This window comes from Alexandromys fortis, unplaced genomic scaffold (genome assembly GCF_014885135.2).
Source record: "Alexandromys fortis isolate MF-2015 unplaced genomic scaffold, M_Fortis_MF-2015_v1.1 scaffold_1, whole genome shotgun sequence".
Lineage (NCBI taxonomy): Eukaryota > Metazoa > Chordata > Mammalia > Rodentia > Cricetidae > Alexandromys > Alexandromys fortis.
The window spans coordinates 23,518,610-23,538,351 of record NW_026067927.1 but is presented as its reverse complement, the minus strand read 5'-3'; the positions used below and the strand labels follow the sequence as shown (position 1 = coordinate 23,538,351).

The window sequence follows — 19,742 nt, the reverse complement described above, 5'->3', positions numbered from 1 at the left end:
TCTCTCTCTCTTGCCTAAGGTTCCAGACGCAGAATCCTCAGCTACCTCTCCAGCACCATGTCTGCCTGCATGCTACCATGCTTCCCGCCATGATAACAATGGACTAAACCTCGGAATCTATAAGTCATCCCTAGTTAAATGTTTTCCTTTATAAGAGTTGTCATGGCCATGGCATCTCTTCACAGCAGCAGAACACTGACCAAGACAGAGGAGAAGGTCACCCTTGCTTCTGGGCACAACGACAGAGGCCCAGGTAACAAAAGGAAACCAGTATTCTCTTGAAAAGACGCTGAAGGGATAGGAAGATTGCCCCTCGGTAAAGTGCCAAGTATGCAAGCAGGTCTTGAGTTTGAGCCTACAAGTTATGGGGAAAGGCCAGGCACGGCAGTGTGTACTTGCAATCCCAGTATGTGGGACTTGCAGAAGACAGATCCACAGAGCTAGCTGGCCAGCCAGTCTACCAGCTTGCTGATTCCAAGCCCAGTGGCAGAGTCCATCTCAAAAAAAGAAAGTAAGAAAGAAAGGAGGGAGGGAGGGAAGGAGGGAGGGAGGGAGGGAGGGAGGGAGGGAGGGAGGGAGGGAAAACAAGATGGACAGATGAGGAACAACAGCCAAGACTGGCCCCTGGCCTCCACACATACAGCTACACACACACAGACACCCACCATGATGGGTCATTTTAATTGTCAATCTGACATAAACTGGAATGACCTGGGCAGAGAATCTCAGCGAGGGCCTATCTAGATCAGGTTAGGCTGTTGGCACATCTGGAGGGATGGTCTTGACTGCCGTATCTGATGTGGGTAGCCCCAACCTGAAGGTGGGCAGCACCGTTCCCTGGCTTGGGGCTCTGGACTGTGTGAGCACAGAGAAGGCTAGCTACGTACCAGGCATAAATTAGCTTATTCTCTCTCTACACATCCGCAAGTGTGACGAGTGTGACTGGGACGTGACCAGGTTTTTAATCACAGCAACGGGAATGAGACTAGGGGACATAAGTGAGAATGGCCCCCGTGTATTTGAACACTTAGTCCCCAGTCGGAGGTTTAGGAAGTGTGGAGTGTGGTCTTGCTGGAGGACAAGTTTGAGGTTTCAAAGCCTCATGCCTTTCCTGGTGTTCTCTCTCTCTCTCTCTCTCTCTCTCTCTCTCTCTCTCTCTCTCTCATTCCTCTAGAACCTAGAACCCTAAGTCCAAATAATTCTTTGTTCTTTGATAAGTTGGCTCAGTTGTCATGTTTTTCCAGAAAAGTTATGAACACACAGAGATACTTAAAGGCAGTGACAATCACATCTTAGCTGGGACCACTTGCCCTTAGCAACGCCTGGCACAACAAAGAGAGTCTCAGGCAATCAAAAGAGACCTGAATGCCCCGCAGCCTTTCCTTCGGAGCAGATTACAGTTTGTTTTGTTCCGAACTGCCAATGTCCTGGCTGTGGGGATACCAGAAGGGCTTCCGCCTAGATCCATTAGGAAGCAAAGCGAAAGCTTGCCGTACTGTACCGGCCGCACCAGCCTCACAGCAAACCCCAGCTCACCCCCACTGGGTCTCGGGAGACTTACCCAAATGGTCCTTGGTTTTGCTGGTTGGCTTGCAGTAGACAACCAAGTCAGAGAGTTCGATGGCGATGGACTGGTTCCTCTCCCAGTACTTCATGTTGTTCTCCTGTGGAAACGGGCGCCAGGACAGCGCTGAGCCAGCACCTGTACCATGCCATGCTCCTGGCTCACCCAGGCAGCTCTCCCACACACAGCCTAAACAGCCAGGGATGGGTGCTTTCCTGTCCTGAAGACAAATCCCCCTCCCTCTATCCTCTGAAGATTCTCCACCGTGCATGGGCTGGAGAGATTGCCCAGTGGTTAGTGCAGCTCACTGCGCAACCCTATCAACCTGAGTTCAGATCCCAGCACCCACCTAACAAGTCAGGTGTGGCCTTTCACAGCTGTAACCTCAACACTGTGGCGGGGGAAGAGGCAGGAGGATTACTAGGGCTTTCTGTTGCCAGTCTGACCCCCCCAAAAAAAAACCCTAAGTTCCAGGTTGAGCATGAAAGCCTGCCTCAAAAGGCTACATGAAGGAGAAACAGAGGATGGCACCCAACACCCTCCTCTGCCTTCCACACCCAAACATGGGCTCTCCTAGCAGAGCTTAGTGCAGAAGGCAGTCTCCTCAGGCCCAGAGCCCAGCACATGGACTAACGGAAGGAAGAGCCCCCTCCACACACCCACTGTACCCCTATACAATGCCGTCAGGCTCCTACACAGAGCTACCTTCTCACACAGCTCCAGACTCTAGCAGCCGCCTGAGAGAATGCTTTTCAGAAGTGCTTCCAGCCTCCCACGCTGAATGCTTTAGGGATATTGTCTAGGTTGGTCCATACATCCCAAGAGACAGTATTACCTCTAACTCTGAACTACACAGCCAATGTCAAGACCAGATTTGCAAGCTGCTGGCCTAACCCTAAGTTCCTGCTTTTACCTACCTGCCCCATGTTAGAACCCTGTCATCACTGGCCCCTCGATTAGAAATGGTGCCACTAGGTGCCTCCTGTAGCCAACACCAGAGTTTAGAATCCAGGGTCCCTCCAAAATATAACAATGGCCTCTGAACCCCTGCCTGGCCTCGGCAGAGCAGCATAGGCTGGGACGGGCAGACCCCCTGTTCCCCTGTGTGCTTGGGCAGGCACCCCGTTGCCCAGCGTGCTTGGACTCACCTTGGTGTCAATCTTCCACGTGATCTCCCGGATGCTCTGAAACCACTCAAACAGCTCCTCCACGCGATCAGTTGCAAACTCCACAGGAGGGTCCCCCTGCTTCTTAGGTTCCAGGACGAAGACGAATGCTTTCTGGTTCTTACCCTGGGGGATTTTCACTGTAGACAGAGGGTAAGGAAAGTCCTGATGGGCCCAACAGCTGACCACAGAGACTGTATCCCACACTGTCCTCCTCTCTAGGGACCTCGCCAGAGCTGCCACAGCTACCATCACAGTCCACGCTGATGGGGATCCCTGCCTTCCAGCAGGCAGTATCTGAACCCTTTGTACGCGTTAGTGCTAAAGGTGAGCATTGGGCTGAGTTGTGGCCTCCAAAAAGATATGTCAGACCTCCGTCCCTATGAATGTAAACTTATTCAAAAATGGAATTTCCGAGCCAGGCCGTGGTGGCACACGCCTTTAATCCTAGTACTCGGGAGGCAGAGGCAGGCGGATCTCTGTGAGTTTGAGGCCAGCCTGGTCTACAAGAGCTAGTTCCAGGACAGGAACCAAAAAAGCTACAGAGAAACCCTGTCTCGAAAATCAAAAAAAAAAAAATAAATAAAAAAATGGAATTTCCGCCGATGTACCAACTATCTCAAGGTAAGATTGCTGGACCTAGGATAAATCTTAAATCCAAGGAAAAATGTCCCTAGAAGAGAAAGGAGGGGGGAAGAGTGGAGACCCAGACAGAGAGACAGCCGTGGGAGGATGGAAGAAGGTTGGGAACCATGTGGCCACTAGCTGGTGCATACCAAGGTGGCCCGCAGGTGACAAGTGAAGAAGGTAACTTTAGGGAGGAACACCATGGTTACCCTGATCTGCCCAGCATTGGCGGCTGCACTTTCTGAGGTGACATCCCCAGCAGAAGACTACACTGTGTGTTAGCCTTTAGCAAACCTCAGGGGGACCTGGGGACACTAGACCTGTTACATTCATCTTACAGTGAGCTCGAGAAACTGAGGCGCAAGAGACAGCAACATTTGGGAAGTCACGCTGGCAGAGCTGAAAGGCGGATCCAACCTAATGACAAGCCCCCCACGGCTGAGTGACAGTGTCATGTCTCCTAACAGGACAATACAGGGAAGGGGGCAACACAGGGCATCCGCTACAAAGGTGAGAACAGAGTCCCGGCGCATCTGGGAACTTGCCAGGGACTTACCCATTTTCTCACCTGGAGCAAAACCCCTCCACCTTCCCTGTCAGAGTCCCAGGACGGGAAAGGGGGGAAGAAAATAAAGGCAGAAATAAAGTGCTGGCCGTACTGGGAAGGGATCTCAGGATTGCCATCACGGAAATCTGAGAGGACCATGCTTGGGCCTCCTCAAGAAAGGGGGGACAGAGTTCAAGAATCAGTGGGCTGTGGGAACCCAGAGATCAGCTGAGAAAGGAGCTTGGCCTTTATGCCTGGACCTATCTTCCTTGCGTACTTGCAGCTGCAGCCTTGGAAGCTGCAATGCACCCACTTAAATGTGCAGAGGCCCTGAACACGGGGAGCTGCGGCGTGCAAATCATGGCTTCTCTCCCAACAGACCACACTATCACGTCCCTGGCGGCACACACGCTGAGGACAGGACCAGAGAGAAGAGACAGGCACTCAGCCTTAGGAGCTTAGAGGCCAAGACTTCCAACCCCACGATCCACCACAGCCTGACCAACAAACAGCTGAGCTCTCTGAAAAGCACGCAGACATGGGCAGATGTTGACAGGATGACAACAGCGGAGTCACCGGTGCTCTTAGGGGCCAGACGGGCCTGTGTGAGCAGATGGTAGCAGCGGGCTCAGGGCCCCATCGGTTCCCATGCATTTGACTTTGGGCATCACGCCCCCTAAGTTTGGAGGCACAGGACTAGCGCCAACCACCTCCCTGCTTGGGCTATCCTGAAGTCAGGCTTGGAAGAGTGGAGTGGGTGGATCTGGAATGGCACCAGGCTAAGAATACGTGTACATACCAACATTGTAGGTATTAAGGTCCAATATGCCTCTGCAGAGAGACCCAAGGGGATTGTCTTCAATAATCTGCGAAGAAACAAAACCCAATTCTCAGTAGTCATAAACAGAATAATAAAACGACAACCGGTTTCTGGAGCAGGCCATTTAGCGCCACCACGACCCGTGGCGTTGCTGAAAATGCATATTCATTCCAGCGTCCGCAGGGAGGGCACTAATACCAAAATAGAGAGGACGGGGACCCAGCAGCGCTGAGGCGCCCATGGTCCCTGCGTCGCATTTTCCAATCCACAGAAACACACCTTGTGAATTCTCGGACAAATTTCAAACCCTAGTGCAGAGCCCTTATCTGATACACATTTGAAACGAGACCATTTGGCCCTCTGTTCCTCCAGCTCAAGAGCCTTCTGTGGCTCCCCGTGTCCTCTGGAAAACAGCAGCTGGGGTCCGCCATCTGGTTTCCGAGGCTCTCCAAGCCTTGGCCAACTCCCTGTTGCACCCTGGAAACATCCTAAGGTCCAGCTGAGATGGAGAAGCTGTTGCCACTGTTGTACTATTCCAGCCTCCTCCGCCAGCCTTGTGATGACACAGAGAGGCAGGGAGGGGTCCTGGCCCTGGCCCTGTTCCAGTCCAGGCATCCTGGATACAACTGGCTTCCCATCACCACATTCTGGTTTAGGTTGTCTCCCTATGCCCACCGCTTGCGAATGAACCCCAGCTTCACTTTTAAAGCTCCAATGTTCCTTCCTCCAGGAAACCCTTCCTGATTGCCTTGCCATTTTAGGGAATAAACACCATGGGCTCCAAAGGATTGTATGTCCACGTCACATACAGATGTGGCAGGCTGGTGGAGTCAAGGGGTCACCTCCTTCTACTGAGAGCATTCTGATCACAGGTGGCTAGGTACCGAAGCCTGGCTTACAAATTCACCAAAAGGCCCTCCTATCTCACCTTCCAGCAAGGCACGGTTTCTTCCTCATGCCAAGCACGTTCTGCATGTCTGGCTTCCTAAACCGAACGTGTTTCATTTGCACATTGCTTTGAGCAGAGGACAAATTCCCCGTCTGGCTACTTCCACTCCCGTGAGAATTCTCCTGTGCTTTTCAGCCCAGGACCGCCTGATTAAAACACAACCGGCTCGTCACGGAGACTTTCACCCACTGCAACTTGGGGCCAGTCCCGATTTCTGCATCACTCTGCCTGCTCCACTGCCAAACTCTGCAGAGACACCCCCAAGAGAGCTCAAGGGACTGCTCCAGAGGCCTCGGCAACAGATGACGGAGACATACCTGCTTCTCCATCTCCTCAGCATCACCTGCTGAGATGTCCTCAACGTAGTTGGATGGGAAGTACTGCTGGATCCGGGTCCCGTAGTCCCCTTTCCACCTGTGGAGAAGCACGGACACCGAGGGCTTAGCCGGCTCACCTCAGGAGTGGCCAAGTGACCAGAGAGGGCTGTCACGATCTGTGTGTGACAACAGAATGTCCAAGGGAGTCTGTGCCTTTAAAAACACTTATGGTCGGATGGCTGAAAACTCCTGACTGGACTGTGGTATTGGCAACACTATGTGAAGTCGAAGCTTTCAGAGATTTAACAGGGGCCAAGGCCCTCCCAGAGATCAGCTGCCCCATCTGTGGGACAGTTCTGAGGAAGTTCTGGGGCCAAATGGCCTGCAATGAAACCCTTGTTGCTTGGGGCTGGAGAGATGGCTCAGCATCCATAACAGGTAGCTATAACTCCAGCTCCATGGGATCTTCTGCCCTCTTCTGGCCTCCATGGGCACTGCACTCTCAGGCACATACACAGAGAGGTATATATTTGCTCATATGTAAAAAGTAATAAAAATAAATACTTTTGAAAAAGCAATCCCAGTTTCTTTGGTGACTACACCACACCAGTATTGCAGGCTCCTCATCTGTAGAATGGGACAATGCTGGAGCCGCTTAGATTTTATTAGAACTGTCTAGGTCTCTGTATGCCAAATGCTTTGAACAGCGTCCAGCACACAGCAGCGCTATGACAGTGTTCATTCTTAGGCTCAGCTCACAATTCAGTATTAAACAGACACTTAGCCAGAATCTGCCAATGAGAAGCCGGGGGTGGCACTCAGCATTAGACTGGCCCTGGGTCCCATGCCCAGCAAAATAAACAGTGTTCTTATTATCACTCAGCTAAGAGGGCACACTCACACCTGGTGCCAGCAGCATGAGATGTGATCCCTCTGTGGAAGTGCTTACCACACTGGATATCCCCATGCTTCCCCCCACCAAGTCCACTCCTGAGAGCAGGGTCTCCTTCTATCAAACAGGCCACCCACTGGGCGCTTTCCACAGCCAGAGGCTCTTATCAAAAGCACTTCCAGCCACACCACGTAACAGCTCTCCATCCAAAGTCCAGCCTCCATAGCCTGGCACCACATCCTAGCTGGGTCTGAGCCCAGGGACTGTCTGTGACTCAAACTTGACATCTACTCCAGAAGGCTCAGCTCCCGAGCCTGATAAGAGGCTACTAACTAACCTGATAACCAAGCCTACTAACTTCCTAGGACTTGTCAGTATCTCCTCTACGGACCCTCTGCGACTGTCCCTGTCTTCTCTGGCCCCTGTGCCGGCCACGGTCCGAGCAGACACACATTAACCTACCCCACCCAGACTTACCATCCCCCTGGCTCCTTGGAGACATTGTGGATAAGGGCACCACGGCAGAAGGTCAACTCATCGCTGCGCTTGGCTTTGTAGTCATAGAGCGCTTTCACAGTCCTCTGAGGCTTTGGGGGAAAACAAGAAGAAAAAGGACAGTTGGGAGACAGGAGTAGACACGGGGAAGCTGAACCTGTACCATTAAATTCTCATTAGGAAGCGAAAGATGTTGGTGGCCAAGGTTACAGAGCCATCTGCTGGCAAGAGTTGGTATTGCATAGGAGCCAAAGTCAAGCAAAGTTACCAGGAAGTAACCTAACAAGGAGAAAGTGTCCATGGACAAAGGTGCAACATTGCTAATTTCTCAACACAACCTCTTAGATTCAGCCACAACCACCACCCCAGAAGTCCCCCAAGAGCAAATGTACTCAATGACTCTCCTAGAATCATACACTGTTTCTTAGACAGGCTGGGAACCCAATCACTATTTCTCCTTAGGCGAATGGTTCCCCAATTAACCATCTGCACAGCATGGACAATTGTCAAGAGTAGCTGAGATGCTAGGTGCAGTGGTGCTACCCGTAGCTCCAGTATCTGAGAGGCTGAGGCAGGAGGATCACAAGTTCAAGACCTGCCTGAACAAAACAATGAGACTCTGTCTCAACATCCCCCACCCTTTTCCCAGCAAAACAACAAAAGCTGTGCTCAGTATCAGCAGCAAGAAAGACAGGATTTATGTGGGGGCAACATTTTCCCTCTGAGAAGCTGTTGCTAACCTCTGCATATCCCTGCTGGCGCCTTCATTTCTCACTCTAGATCTGCATCCACAAGAGATTGGGATTTTAAAAAAAAAAAAAAGAAAGAAAGAAAGAAAGAAAGAAAGAAAGAAAGAAAGAAAGAAAGAAAGAAAGAAAAGGAACTGCAGTTTTGGATCTCAACAGAACCCACCAGCGAGAGCTGCACCCTAATCATATACCAGACAAAAAATCCGCTATAGTTCTCTCCTCCGCCCCGGCCCACCCCACTAAATTTGAGACAGAACCAAAGCGAGGAGGAGCTGGGAGGCAAAAAGCAAAATCTACCTCTACCTACATGAATCTATGAGACAGAGGCAGGGTGGGAATCCGAGATAGCATTTGCCTTGCAAGGAGGTCAGCGAAGCAGACATAATTCATAAACACCTCAGGCTCAGTCAGTAAGCAGGAAAAAAAATTTTGGAAGATTTTTAATTAGAAGCTGTTTGGCCCAAAGGTGGTTCACGGAAACTCGGGATTCTAGCAAGGCATGGCTGCATGCGGATGAGATTCTATTAACCTCTGCGGAACCACATGGCAGGCTGCCCATCATCATGTGTCAAGAGAAATTTTAGTTACGGTCAGATGTTCCAGAACGCTCCCTGCTATAGCTGCTATGGAGACCAGTGGTGGGGCAGGGACTCTCTCTCAGTCTAACGGGTAGGACTGGTGCTCTACCATGGAAGGGTTGATTTCACTTGGGTCCACATACATCCTGCTGACGTCATAGAGAGAGTTGATGTCTCTTTCCTGAAAGACAAAAAAAAAAAAAAAAAAAAAAAAAAAAGAGCAAAGGAAAGTCAATGGAAATGGCTCGGGGAATGTGGTTCAGCGGAAGAAGCCCTTGCCTGGCATGTGCAAGGCCCTGGGTTTAGTTCCCAGGACCACCCAAACAGAAAATGTGGCATCCTAGGTTCCTGGAACGGCCCATGTCCATAGCCAGGCTACAGGCTTCCTCAGGACATCCTGTTCTTTGGAAAGAAGAGTTGGAACCTCATAGAATTTTCTTTGGCTCAGAGGTAGAGAAAGCAAGAAGCTTCAAAGAAGTTCTCCCAAATTTGGAAACAGACTTGAAGTTGTAGACACCTTTCCATGTCCCACAGGGTGCTAGGAACTCCTAATGACACCCTGCCCAAGGACAGCACATCCGAGGCTTGAGAGATTTACACTAGGGGAACTGACAAACAGACCAGTGAGGCCTTTTTTCCTGGAGTGTTATGTTAATGCTTGCAACAGCAGCCACCTAGGCCCCTCTCCTGCCCTGGCCCCTCCCCCAGCCTTCCTGTCCCTCTACCCAGGGCCCCAGCTGCCACCCTTTCACAGTTTTGTCCTGTTAGAGCGCCTCCCCTGACCACTCTCCTGTCCACCATTGCGTCTCCTCCTCTTGATGTCAAGGTCTGAACTCTCCAGGGGAGCCCATGCTAACCAAAACACCTCACTCTAGCACAATGTGTTCTCTCCTCTAGAGCCCGCTTTTTCTCAAAGCAGACTTACACAGGGTCTTAGGGCCTATGTCCTAGACCAATTTCTGTTGCTGGGATAAAAATATCCTGACCAAAGCCACCTTAGAGAAGAAAGGATTTCCTTGTAATTCTAGGTGGACAGTCCATCATCATGGGGACATCAGGGACTCAAATCATGTCATCCACAGTCAAGAGCGTAGAGAAAATAAACACCTACATCCTTGCTTTCTCAGCCAGTTTTCTCCTCTCTCATACCTGTTCTGGACTCACTGCCTAGGGAATGGTGCCACCCACAACGGGCTGGACCCTCCTACATCAATTAACAGTCAAGACGGTCCCCCACAGACATGTCCTCAGGCCAACCTGACCTAGAAAGTTTCTCACTTAAGACTTTCCTCCTGCTGATTCTAGGCTGTGTCAAGTTGACAGCTGACATTAACCAGCCCTCAAAGCCAATCTCTTCTCAAGAAATCAAGAGAACCTTCTGACAAGAAGTGAGATGATGATACAGCAACCATATGGGGTCTCCCCTGCACTCAGAATGGTACAACAAGCAGGAGAAGGGACTTACAATGGCCCGTCAGACCCTACATGAACCCGCCTCTCAGCCCCATTCCCATCACTCACCACTCCAGGGGAGCTCACTTCATGCCCGCATCCGTACCCACCAAGGCTTTTGCCCCTGCATCCTTCCTCCTCTAGATGTCCACATAGCTCACTCCTCCTCAGTAAGATCTCCTCAGAACCTCTGAAAACTGCCGCCATTGCCCCATCTCTTTATAACTCCTGTGCCCTCCCAGCCTTTCCTCTTTAGCATGTGATCCCATCTGACATTGTCCGTGTGACTGTGGGTAGCATGAGGGCAGGGTCTTGGTGTGCTGCGGCTAATTCGGCATCCCCAGGACATCCCGTACCAGACACACGGTATGTATATAAGAGTGTGTATATTGCATATATACAATTTAGTCTGTGCAATAACTAACTCAATTCCCAAGAGAGTCAACCTACCATATTATATCGCTCCAGGAGCTCAGGGGTCACGGGATAACGCAGCCTCATCTTGCGATAGAGCGCATGTTTCTCATAGTAGCTGACAAGCTCCACCAGGCTCTCAAAGTAGGCAGAGGTCCCCAGCACAAAGTGCCGGCCATCCCGGTTGATGCGACAGTGTTTCACCTTGCCCCTGGCCCTTAAGAGGGAGGACCACAAAGGATTAGCAACCAAGGGTGCTAACAGCTACACAATCACCACGTAAGAAACACCGATCGGCCACAACCTTGTTATTCCCCCTTATGGGACTGAGATAGACAGAATTCAGTCCTCCTATGGAACACGAGACAGTGGGATGTTTTCAGTTCAGATCTGGAAGAATCCGTATGTGATGATCAACACCCAGCTCTTCTTCAATCAACTTGATTGAGGTGCCCTACAAGCTAAACATGGCTCCCCTTGTCTTTTTTTTTAAATAAAGTTTTATTGAACCATGTTCACTGTTCATTTGAGTCTATGGTCTTCTCTTACATAGCTGCAGCAGGGTCCATGCAGCCTGTGAACCCTAAATTGTTTGCTTCACGGTCCTCCCACAAACTGCTTTCTGAGCCTGGCTCTAAAACCTCCATCAGTTCCCAAGTCCTTGAATCTTGCCCCCAGTAGCCCAGAGTTACAAAGACTCTTTTTCCAAAAAGAGGTAAGGGTTATTTTTTTTCTCATCTGTTTGAAACATGAGGCAGAAAAGATTCAAAAAAGGACAGGCGACAGATTCCTCAGTCTTACTAATTTAGAAGAGTAAGAAAAGTTGAGCTCAATCCTAATTTCATAGCAAAGAATGTGCAGACGGGGGAGGTCCTGCTCTTCCAGAGGACCTGGGTTCGATTCCCAGCCCCTATATGGCAGCTCACAACTGTCTATTAATACCAGTTCCAGGGGATCTGACTCCCTCTTTCTGACCTCCATGGGCACCAGGCACACATGTGATGCACAGATATACATGCAGGCAAAATACACTCAGAAATAAAGAAACAAGCAAACAAACAGAAATAAATTTAAAGAGTAAGAACCTTCCCCATGTATACACCATAAAGAAATTACATCACTCTAAGGCAATGGTCACACTAATTACCCCAAGGTTGTCATGACTTGTGCATACATGAGCCGAAACGCCACACTACAAATATGGACAGATGTGGCGGCACACACCTTTCTTTGATCCCCACATTCACAGGGAGAAAGAGGCAGGCAGACCTCTGTGAGTTCCAGGTTAAAAAGAGCTATATAGTGAGACCCTATCTCAACAGATAGACAGACAAACAGACAGACAGACAGACTGTGCCTAGTACTTGGGATACACATCCTTCTTGTTGCTGTCCTCACCATTAACAATGGGGTCAAGGACACGGAGCGGCATCTCTGCCTCCACCCGAAACTCCCTTCCTTGGGTCCCATACCTATCCTTCTCCCACCTCCTCTGGGGAGCACTAACCCCCACATGCACAACAGCGCCGGCCTACCCGAAACAGATGGCACCTACCTGAAGGTGATGGCATAGGAATCGGTCCCCTCCCGCTTCCGGATGAGGAAGGCTCCGTCTCGGGGAATCCGCATCAGCATGTCCTCTGCTTCGCCCCTGCTCAGCCTGTCGTAGTACCACCTGTGCCCAGAACAGGACAACAAGCTGGTGAGAACCCCCCTAGCTGAGAGCCAGCAGGAGACAACATACCACCAGGCAGGGACACCTAGGGCCTGACCGAGGAAACAGACATAGAAATTACACCGGGACTTCCCCAGCCATATGCACCCTCCAAAGACAGCGATTCCTATTCAATTTTCCTGTTGTATTTTATTGCACCACTGGGGAATAATCTAAGGTCGCATGCATGCCAGGCAAGCACTCTCCCACGGACTACACCCTCAAGCTTTATGCTTTTTCGTTTCATCTGAGGCAGGATCTTGTTAAGCTCTCTTCAGACACTGCTATATAACCCTAGCTGGCCTTGAACTTGCGATCTGCCTACAGCTCAGTCTCCCAACCAGCTGAGATTATGGGACTGACCCAACATGACTGGAGGGAAGTCAAACCGCCCTCCTCCCAGGAATATGAGGAGGTCTATGCAAAACTTAGGAGAGTAAGTCTTCTCATCTGTGCCCACCTGCCCAGCCCCAAAGGCTGGAGAACTACAACAGTGTGCCTCGGGTCATCTGGGACACGGAACACGGGGAAGGATCAGAAAGACTTTGGTTACGAAAGCTACTAGATGACAGGTCTTGAAAGGCAACTGGTATGGATAGGAAATAATAATAATAATAATAATAATAATAATAATAATAATAATAATAATAATTATCCACCTTCCTCCAAAACAAAACACCTGCCTAAAGATTTTCCTTGCATTTCTGGACTGTGTTGACCTCATTGCCAGGCATGGCCTGCAAGGCTCCTTAGTCGATAAAGAAACAAGCACAGGCCCTCATGATTGCTCTTCGGTTCCCTTTGACCACAAGAAGGAGCCCTGACAAGCACAGACACAGAAAGCTCAATCCAGCTTCTGAAATCAGAGCTCCAGACCTCAGTGTGCTGAAAGAGAGGAAAGGGAGAGGAAGCCATGGGGAAGAGAAAAAAAAAAACGAGAAAGTGGGGGCTGGAGAAAAAAAAAAGACACTGGTGGTGTACACCTTTAATCCCAGCACTCAGGAGACAGAGGAAGTGGATCTCCTTGAGTTCAAGACCAGCCTGGTCTACAGAGCAAGTTCTGGGACAGTCAGGGCTATACAGAGAAACACTATCTTGAAAAACAATAGCGACAAAAGGGGGCCTGGAGAGATGGCTCAGCAATTAAGGGCACTAATGGCTCTTGCAGAGGATCCAGGTATGTTCCCAGCACCCACACAGTAATTCTTAACTGTCTGTGATTCTAGGTCTACGGGATCTGACACCCTCTCCTGGCCTCTGTGGGCATCGTATACACACAGCACACATAAATACATGCAGGCAAAACTACTCATAACTTTTTAACTTTAAAAAAAAAAAAAGAGTCATACTACTCTTGCAAGAGGACCTGAGTTCAGTTCCCAGGATCCATGTCAGACAGCTCACAACCTCGTATAACTCCAGGGGCTCCAGCTCCCTCTGCTGGTCTCCATGAGCACTGCACGTGCAAATACCCACACATAGACCTACACAAACATACACCTACACACACTTACACATAAATAAAATAAGCATTTTAAAGAGCAAGCAAGAGAGAGGAGAAAGAGAGAATGGAGCAAAAGTCTTGCTGGCAGGGAGAGGACTCATGGTGGTCCCCCAGAATCCAAATGTCCCACAGGGCCAAAGTGAATGGGCTCCTGGAAATGAGAACCCCATATAGGAACCTGGTGGGTGTGACCCATGTGTGTGGGGTACCTCCCACCCAATCCCAGAACCTACGGCTTGGACTCGTGTGGGTTGGGGTTGGGCACTGGGTCGGTGAGCCGCAGCTCGAACTCTGCACAGCGTAGGTGTGCCTCACGGTAGTGCTGGATGAGGGCGTAGATGCTGTTGAACGTGAGGTTGTCTGTCAGGTAGTACTTCATGACCCCACCCTCCATGGTGGACCGGATTCGACAGTGCTGCACCCGACCAGACCGCCTGTCGGGAACAGGACAGGGACTTCATCAGAGCCAGGCAGGACAGCAGCCTGACCACACCACCTCCCGCCCACCAGTCTCGGAGGAAGGGGGCGTTACCAGAAGGAGAGGGTGTAGTCATTGGGGAAGGTCTCGCTCTCCCGCACCAGGAAGGTGCCGTCCTTGGCCCCTGTCTCGGCACAGTATTCTTGCAGCAGCTTCTCCGCGCTGGTCCTCCTCTCCACTTTCTTGTGGAACCATTTCTCCCCAAAATGCAGCTCCGTGGGAGGAGTGTCCTAAACCACAAGGAGTCATTATAGCTTGTGACAGCGCCCACTGCCCTCTCCTGACAACCAGAAGCCTGAGCTCACGCTGGGATGGACTCGAGAAAAGCCCAAAGATGGGCAGCAGCTCGAAGGCAGAGCAGAAGGGCGGGCCCATCACCTTCCCCAGGGAACGCTGGTCCTAGATCTTTGGCCAGTCAGGCCCTATAGGGAGCAGGAAAGAACCTTGAATCTTATTGGTTAAGTCCTAGGGCCAGCTAGCTAATCAGGAAGAGCTAGTTAAGTATGGCTACTCAAAGCAGTCACTCCTTCAGGATGAGGATGCTTGGCCAGCCCAGATATGATAAGACATACACTAAGTCTCCAGGTGGGGATTCTCCACCTACCTGGACCAGCTCCTCCTCCACAGTCTGTTCAATGTCGTCACTGAAGGACAGCTTGGCGTCAGCGATGGCACAGTAGTGGCGAGTCCATTTCTAGAGAGCCAGGCTGCTGTTAGTCTCCCCCAAGGTTTCAGCCCTATTGACTCTAGGGACCTGCGGGACAGCACCCCAGCATTCACTGGGGACTGCCCTGCCCCAGTTTTCACATTGATGATTTTATGAGAACTGCTCTTTAAAACACCTACTTCTGGATTCTAGGGATTTCTCAGGACTTTTTAAAAAAGCGTCTAGGAGCAGGCGGGAATAAGGAGTCTCTGCTGCGCTGCCAGTTTGCAGGGAAGAGGAGACTATGCCACCTCGTGAATAGCTTTCCCCAATTCACCTAACTTTTCCTCAGTCCTGGGGATCGAACCCAGGACCTTGTGCATGTTAGGCAAGGGCTCTGCCACGGAGCTGCATCCACAGCCCTTCACCTGCTCTGGAAGCCTTTCTGGATCATTTCAGCCAACTGACCTAACAACATGTTGACATTTCACCAATTGTTTTAAATTATTGTATAAAATAATGGGTTTTGCTAGACACGGTGGTGTACATCTTTAATCCCAGCACACAGCAGTAAGTGAATCTCTATGAGTTAGAGACCAGCCTGGTCTACATAGTAAGTTTCAAATAGGGTCTCATCTACTTCTACATCACTCCCGCACAGGAAACACTTATTGCAAATATAAATATGTTTATATTTACATGCAGTTATATGTAATAAATACATAATAAATAAATATATTTTGAAAGGATTTTTTCTTGGTTGGTTGGTTGGTTGATGTGGGGGCGTGTGTGTGTGTGTGTGTGTATGCCACATGAGTACAGTGCCCATGGAGGCCAGAAGAGGGCAGCAGATCCCCCAGAGCTGGAACTACAGATTGTTGTGAGCCACCCAACATAGATGCTAGACACCAAACTCACATTATTAATCACCCAAGTCATCTCTCCAGCTGTTAGATATATAAGTATTTTTAAAACTCTCAAGTTTAAAAATATATGAGATAAAGCATCAATATTCTTATTTATCTCTTAAAACCCCAATCTCAGATATAAATGCTATAATTTCATTCTTAGAGGCTGAATTAGACTCCACGGTGTGTGTATGTGACATTTCATTCTGACTTACTTAAATTTTATCTATTTCATATTTATTTTCTATTTCATTTCATTTATAGGACACTAGAACGGACATGGGATAAGTTCAAGTGAATCTGGGTGCCAGGAGGTATGGGAGAAGCATTAAAGCTTGAAAATTTTACTCCACCACAAATAATAATAACGACAATAATAATAAAGATGATGATGATCTGGGGTGGGACAATTTCAGATCGGAAGGCAACCGCAAGTTAAGATTGCTATATATATGCTGGGAAAAGGACATTATTAGTGAATGTTATAGTTCGAACCAAAGCCTGTTCCTACAAGGACTGTGTAATAAAGGGTTGTTTATAAGTGAGAGGGTTTGGGGAGGACTGGGGCTTTGGCACCCATTTCATGAAAGGGTTAATCAATTCATTGATAAGCTCATAACCGAATAGACAGTTGGAAGCTTGGGCTGGCTGAAGGAGGAGCCACTGAGGCCGTGCCTCTAAAGGGCTGACCTCTTATCCCTTATCAGCTCCCATCCACCACGAGGCGGGCCACTTGGCTCTTCCACACATTCCCCATCGGAATGCTCTGCCTCACAATGAACCAACAAGGAAGTGACACAGAAGCAAATGGCCTGGACTGAAGCATCCAAGATCAAGAGCCAAAAGAACCCCTTTTCCCCAAGCGGCTTTCTCAGAGGGGCACTTGGTCACTGTGACGAACATCTACCTAACACAGCGGGCAAGGGGTGAAGCAGAAATACGGTCCACAGCAAGCTAACAGTGTTGCAGCGCTGTGGATGTTCTGGTTGCTGTGGTTACAGCAGATGCTCCTGTTTGGGAAAGGTCCCTACAAGACCAAGGCAAAACAAGGGGTAAAGGACACTCAGTCGTGATGCGTCCTGAGAGTCATGAGTCTCGGGTGTATGGCAGTCTTCTGTGCTGGTCTGTGTTTAAGTGCATATTAAAATGAATAAGAAGTTATTTCAAGACATTATAATGCAGTAAAAAGACAAGGCACACAGCTCCACACAGGGCAAAGGCAGGGAGAGTGCCGGACTTTATGACGAGAGCCTAGGACACCTGAGAATCAGCACCCACAGATCTGTGTGAGAGAGACCCAGGCAGCTGAGAGTCAGCACCCACAGCTCTGGGGGGGAGGGGCAGGTAGCTGAGAGTTAGCACCCACAGCTCTGGGGTGGGGGCAGGGGGACCCAGGCAGCTGAGAGTCAGCACCCACAGCTCTGGGGGCGCAGGGGCGGGGGGACCCAGGCCCACCTGGTCAATGGAGTCCCACATGTACAGCTCTCCCTGGGTCTTGTGCTCATCTTTTTTGTCCTCCACGTTGACATCGACATCACCTCGGGGGCCCAGCTTCTTATGCTGAAGGGGAGAAAGTTCACACAGCCCTCCTCGCTGAAGACCCAAGTTCAGAGTCTTTGAGCCACAAAAATTCACCCGCCCTCAGCCACCCAGCATGCACCTGCTCTCTGCTACCTCAGATCTGTTGATGGCTCAGCATTCCCTATAATCTCAGCTCCATTCTTGGAGACCTCTCCTCCCTCAGGGGTACCCTGCTTGCCACTCAGTCTAAAATTAGCCCATCCTTCTCCTTTCCCATCCCTGCCTCTTTTCCAGCAGGAGTCACGCTTCTGTTTTCTTATGCTTTAGAGTGGGCTTGAAGGGAGGGTGGGGACTGAGTAAAGGGGAAAAAATGTTACTGACATTTGTAGGTCAATAAGATGCAGTATTTCCCATGTCCCTTCCCCTTACTAAATTCTAACTCTCACTTCTTAGGAGGTCTATGGAAGCCCCACTGAAAACCTCTGCCCTGTAGAGACAAGAGGATGTTAGCATACTTGGTCCCCAAAGCCCTTTGGGAACCAAGCCCCAAGCTCCTAGAATATTCTACCTCTTAATGAGGAATATAAATTCGTGCATGCTTTATTCCACTATTTATCTGGTCTCTTTACACTAACACAAATATACAAAGGTTGAAGTTTCCGAGGGCAGATAAAATCACGCATCCCCTCCACAGAACAGGAATGCCAGCCTCGGCATCCCGCTGTCACTCACACCCTTTTTAAGCAGCTATCCATACCCCACATAGTCTGAGAGCTCCCAAGGGCAGGAATGGGACCTGGGCCACTGGAACACTGGAACCCCTCCAACGCTCAAACAAGACTGGCTCACATCAGGCCTGGTGAGGTTTACCCAAGAATGAATGAGTTCAATTTGTTTTTGTTCTAAGATTGGGTCTCATTAGGTAGCCCAGGCTGGCAGGAACCCGCCACCCCCACTCCCAAGTTAGAATTGAGAGGATGAATGTGGTGCCGAGCATGCTGCACGTACCCACTCACAGTTGTTCCTTGTTACCGAGGTAACAAGGTAATTAGGTTCAATGTCACACATATACACACACACCATTTCCAGAAGGGCCCAGGGGCACCCAGAGGTTAAATGATTAAGGTTTGACCCAAGATCAGAGACAAGGTAAAGAAGGCAAGACCTCGAGTCTGGCATTGGGTCCTTAAGGATGCCCCCCCAGGAGACAGCGGCCCCCACACGCATACCTACCTTGATGATGATCTTCTCGCGAAGCTGGCTGGGGGAGGGCAGCTGGTCAGCGCTGGCCTCCGTGGGCTTCGTCAGCAGCAGGTCTCCTAACACTTCCTTGAACACCTTGGCCATGTAACGCTGCTGCTCCACACTGCAGTGCTCCTCGATGGACAAGATCACGGGGAAGCTGCAGGGGGCAGAGGACAGAGTCGGACAGGAGACGGGAAGCAGGAACCTTGTAATTGCCCACACTGGTGAGCAAACGCCCATGTCTCAGGCACTGGGGCAGGACAGGTAATAGGTCAGTAATTCGGACCTCCAAAACATGGTTCCCAAATGAGCCCCCCTCTTTATAAATCCATGGCAGGGCATCTTTTCATCATGACAGGAAGCTGACAGAGTCGGAGTAGATGCTATACCATTTTTGTGAACACAGGATCCCTCTGGGCTTCAGAGGCTGATGGAGGGAGGGATGCCCAAGAAAGGGCTGTGTGGAGAAGGGAACGTGTGAGCCCTGCAGACTAACTAAAAGGCATCCTGACGAGAAGGAAAAGATGTTCACAGAAGCCCTGCCCCAGTCCAGCCCCACCTCTACCCAACTCAAGGAATGTGAGCAGGAATTGCCTCAAAAAACATCCAAGCCTGTTTACTGAATGCTGACCACGTGCGACACTAAGCACATAGCATAGCATGCCTCACGCCATTTTAGTCTTACGGCCCTGTGAGGTCCATGCAGTCATCACCATGGCTGGTAAGATGTGGTAATCATGGCCAAAAACCACAAAGGCGGACCATTCACAGACTCACACTGGGAAAAAAAGCACCTAGAACGCAGTCTCATGGGGTCGAAAGAGATGGCTCAGGGGTGGAGAGTTCATAATACTCTTCCAGAGAACCCCAGTTCAGCTCCCAGAATCCACATCTGGCTGCTCACAGCCACCTGTGACTCCAGCTGTGGGGATCCACAGCCTTTGGCCTACTCTAGCACCTGACCTCACACGCACACACCCATACAAACACACACACACACATACACACATGCGCACACGCATATAATTAAAATAATACACATAATTTTTAAGACCACTATCATTTCATAAAGCTACAAAGGCCACCTGCCAATAACTAGTCAAATGGAACCCACGCTCCCCAGGGTTTAGGAGAACTGGGCAGTGTGTATATGCAT

The 19,742-nt window shown here is 50.0% G+C and overlaps 1 protein-coding gene across 1 annotated transcript in view; it reads right to left on the bottom strand.

Annotated features, from left to right (window-relative positions):
* Plcg2 (phospholipase C gamma 2) overlaps positions 1-19,742 on the bottom strand; it is a 121,310-nt gene that overhangs the window by 22,946 nt on the left and 78,622 nt on the right. The window contains exons 14-26 of the mRNA XM_050144320.1: positions 18,575-18,743; positions 17,276-17,380; positions 14,871-14,960; positions 14,321-14,496; positions 14,022-14,222; positions 12,126-12,245; positions 10,607-10,787; positions 8,814-8,885; positions 7,360-7,469; positions 5,991-6,087; positions 4,704-4,770; positions 2,713-2,870; positions 1,562-1,664 (exon numbers count right to left, since the gene is read on the bottom strand). Of these exons, the coding sequence (XP_050000277.1) occupies positions 1,562-1,664; positions 2,713-2,870; positions 4,704-4,770; positions 5,991-6,087; positions 7,360-7,469; positions 8,814-8,885; positions 10,607-10,787; positions 12,126-12,245; positions 14,022-14,222; positions 14,321-14,496; positions 14,871-14,960; positions 17,276-17,380; positions 18,575-18,743 (1,649 nt within the window). The remainder of the gene's footprint in view (positions 1-1,561; positions 1,665-2,712; positions 2,871-4,703; positions 4,771-5,990; positions 6,088-7,359; positions 7,470-8,813; positions 8,886-10,606; positions 10,788-12,125; positions 12,246-14,021; positions 14,223-14,320; positions 14,497-14,870; positions 14,961-17,275; positions 17,381-18,574; positions 18,744-19,742) is intronic.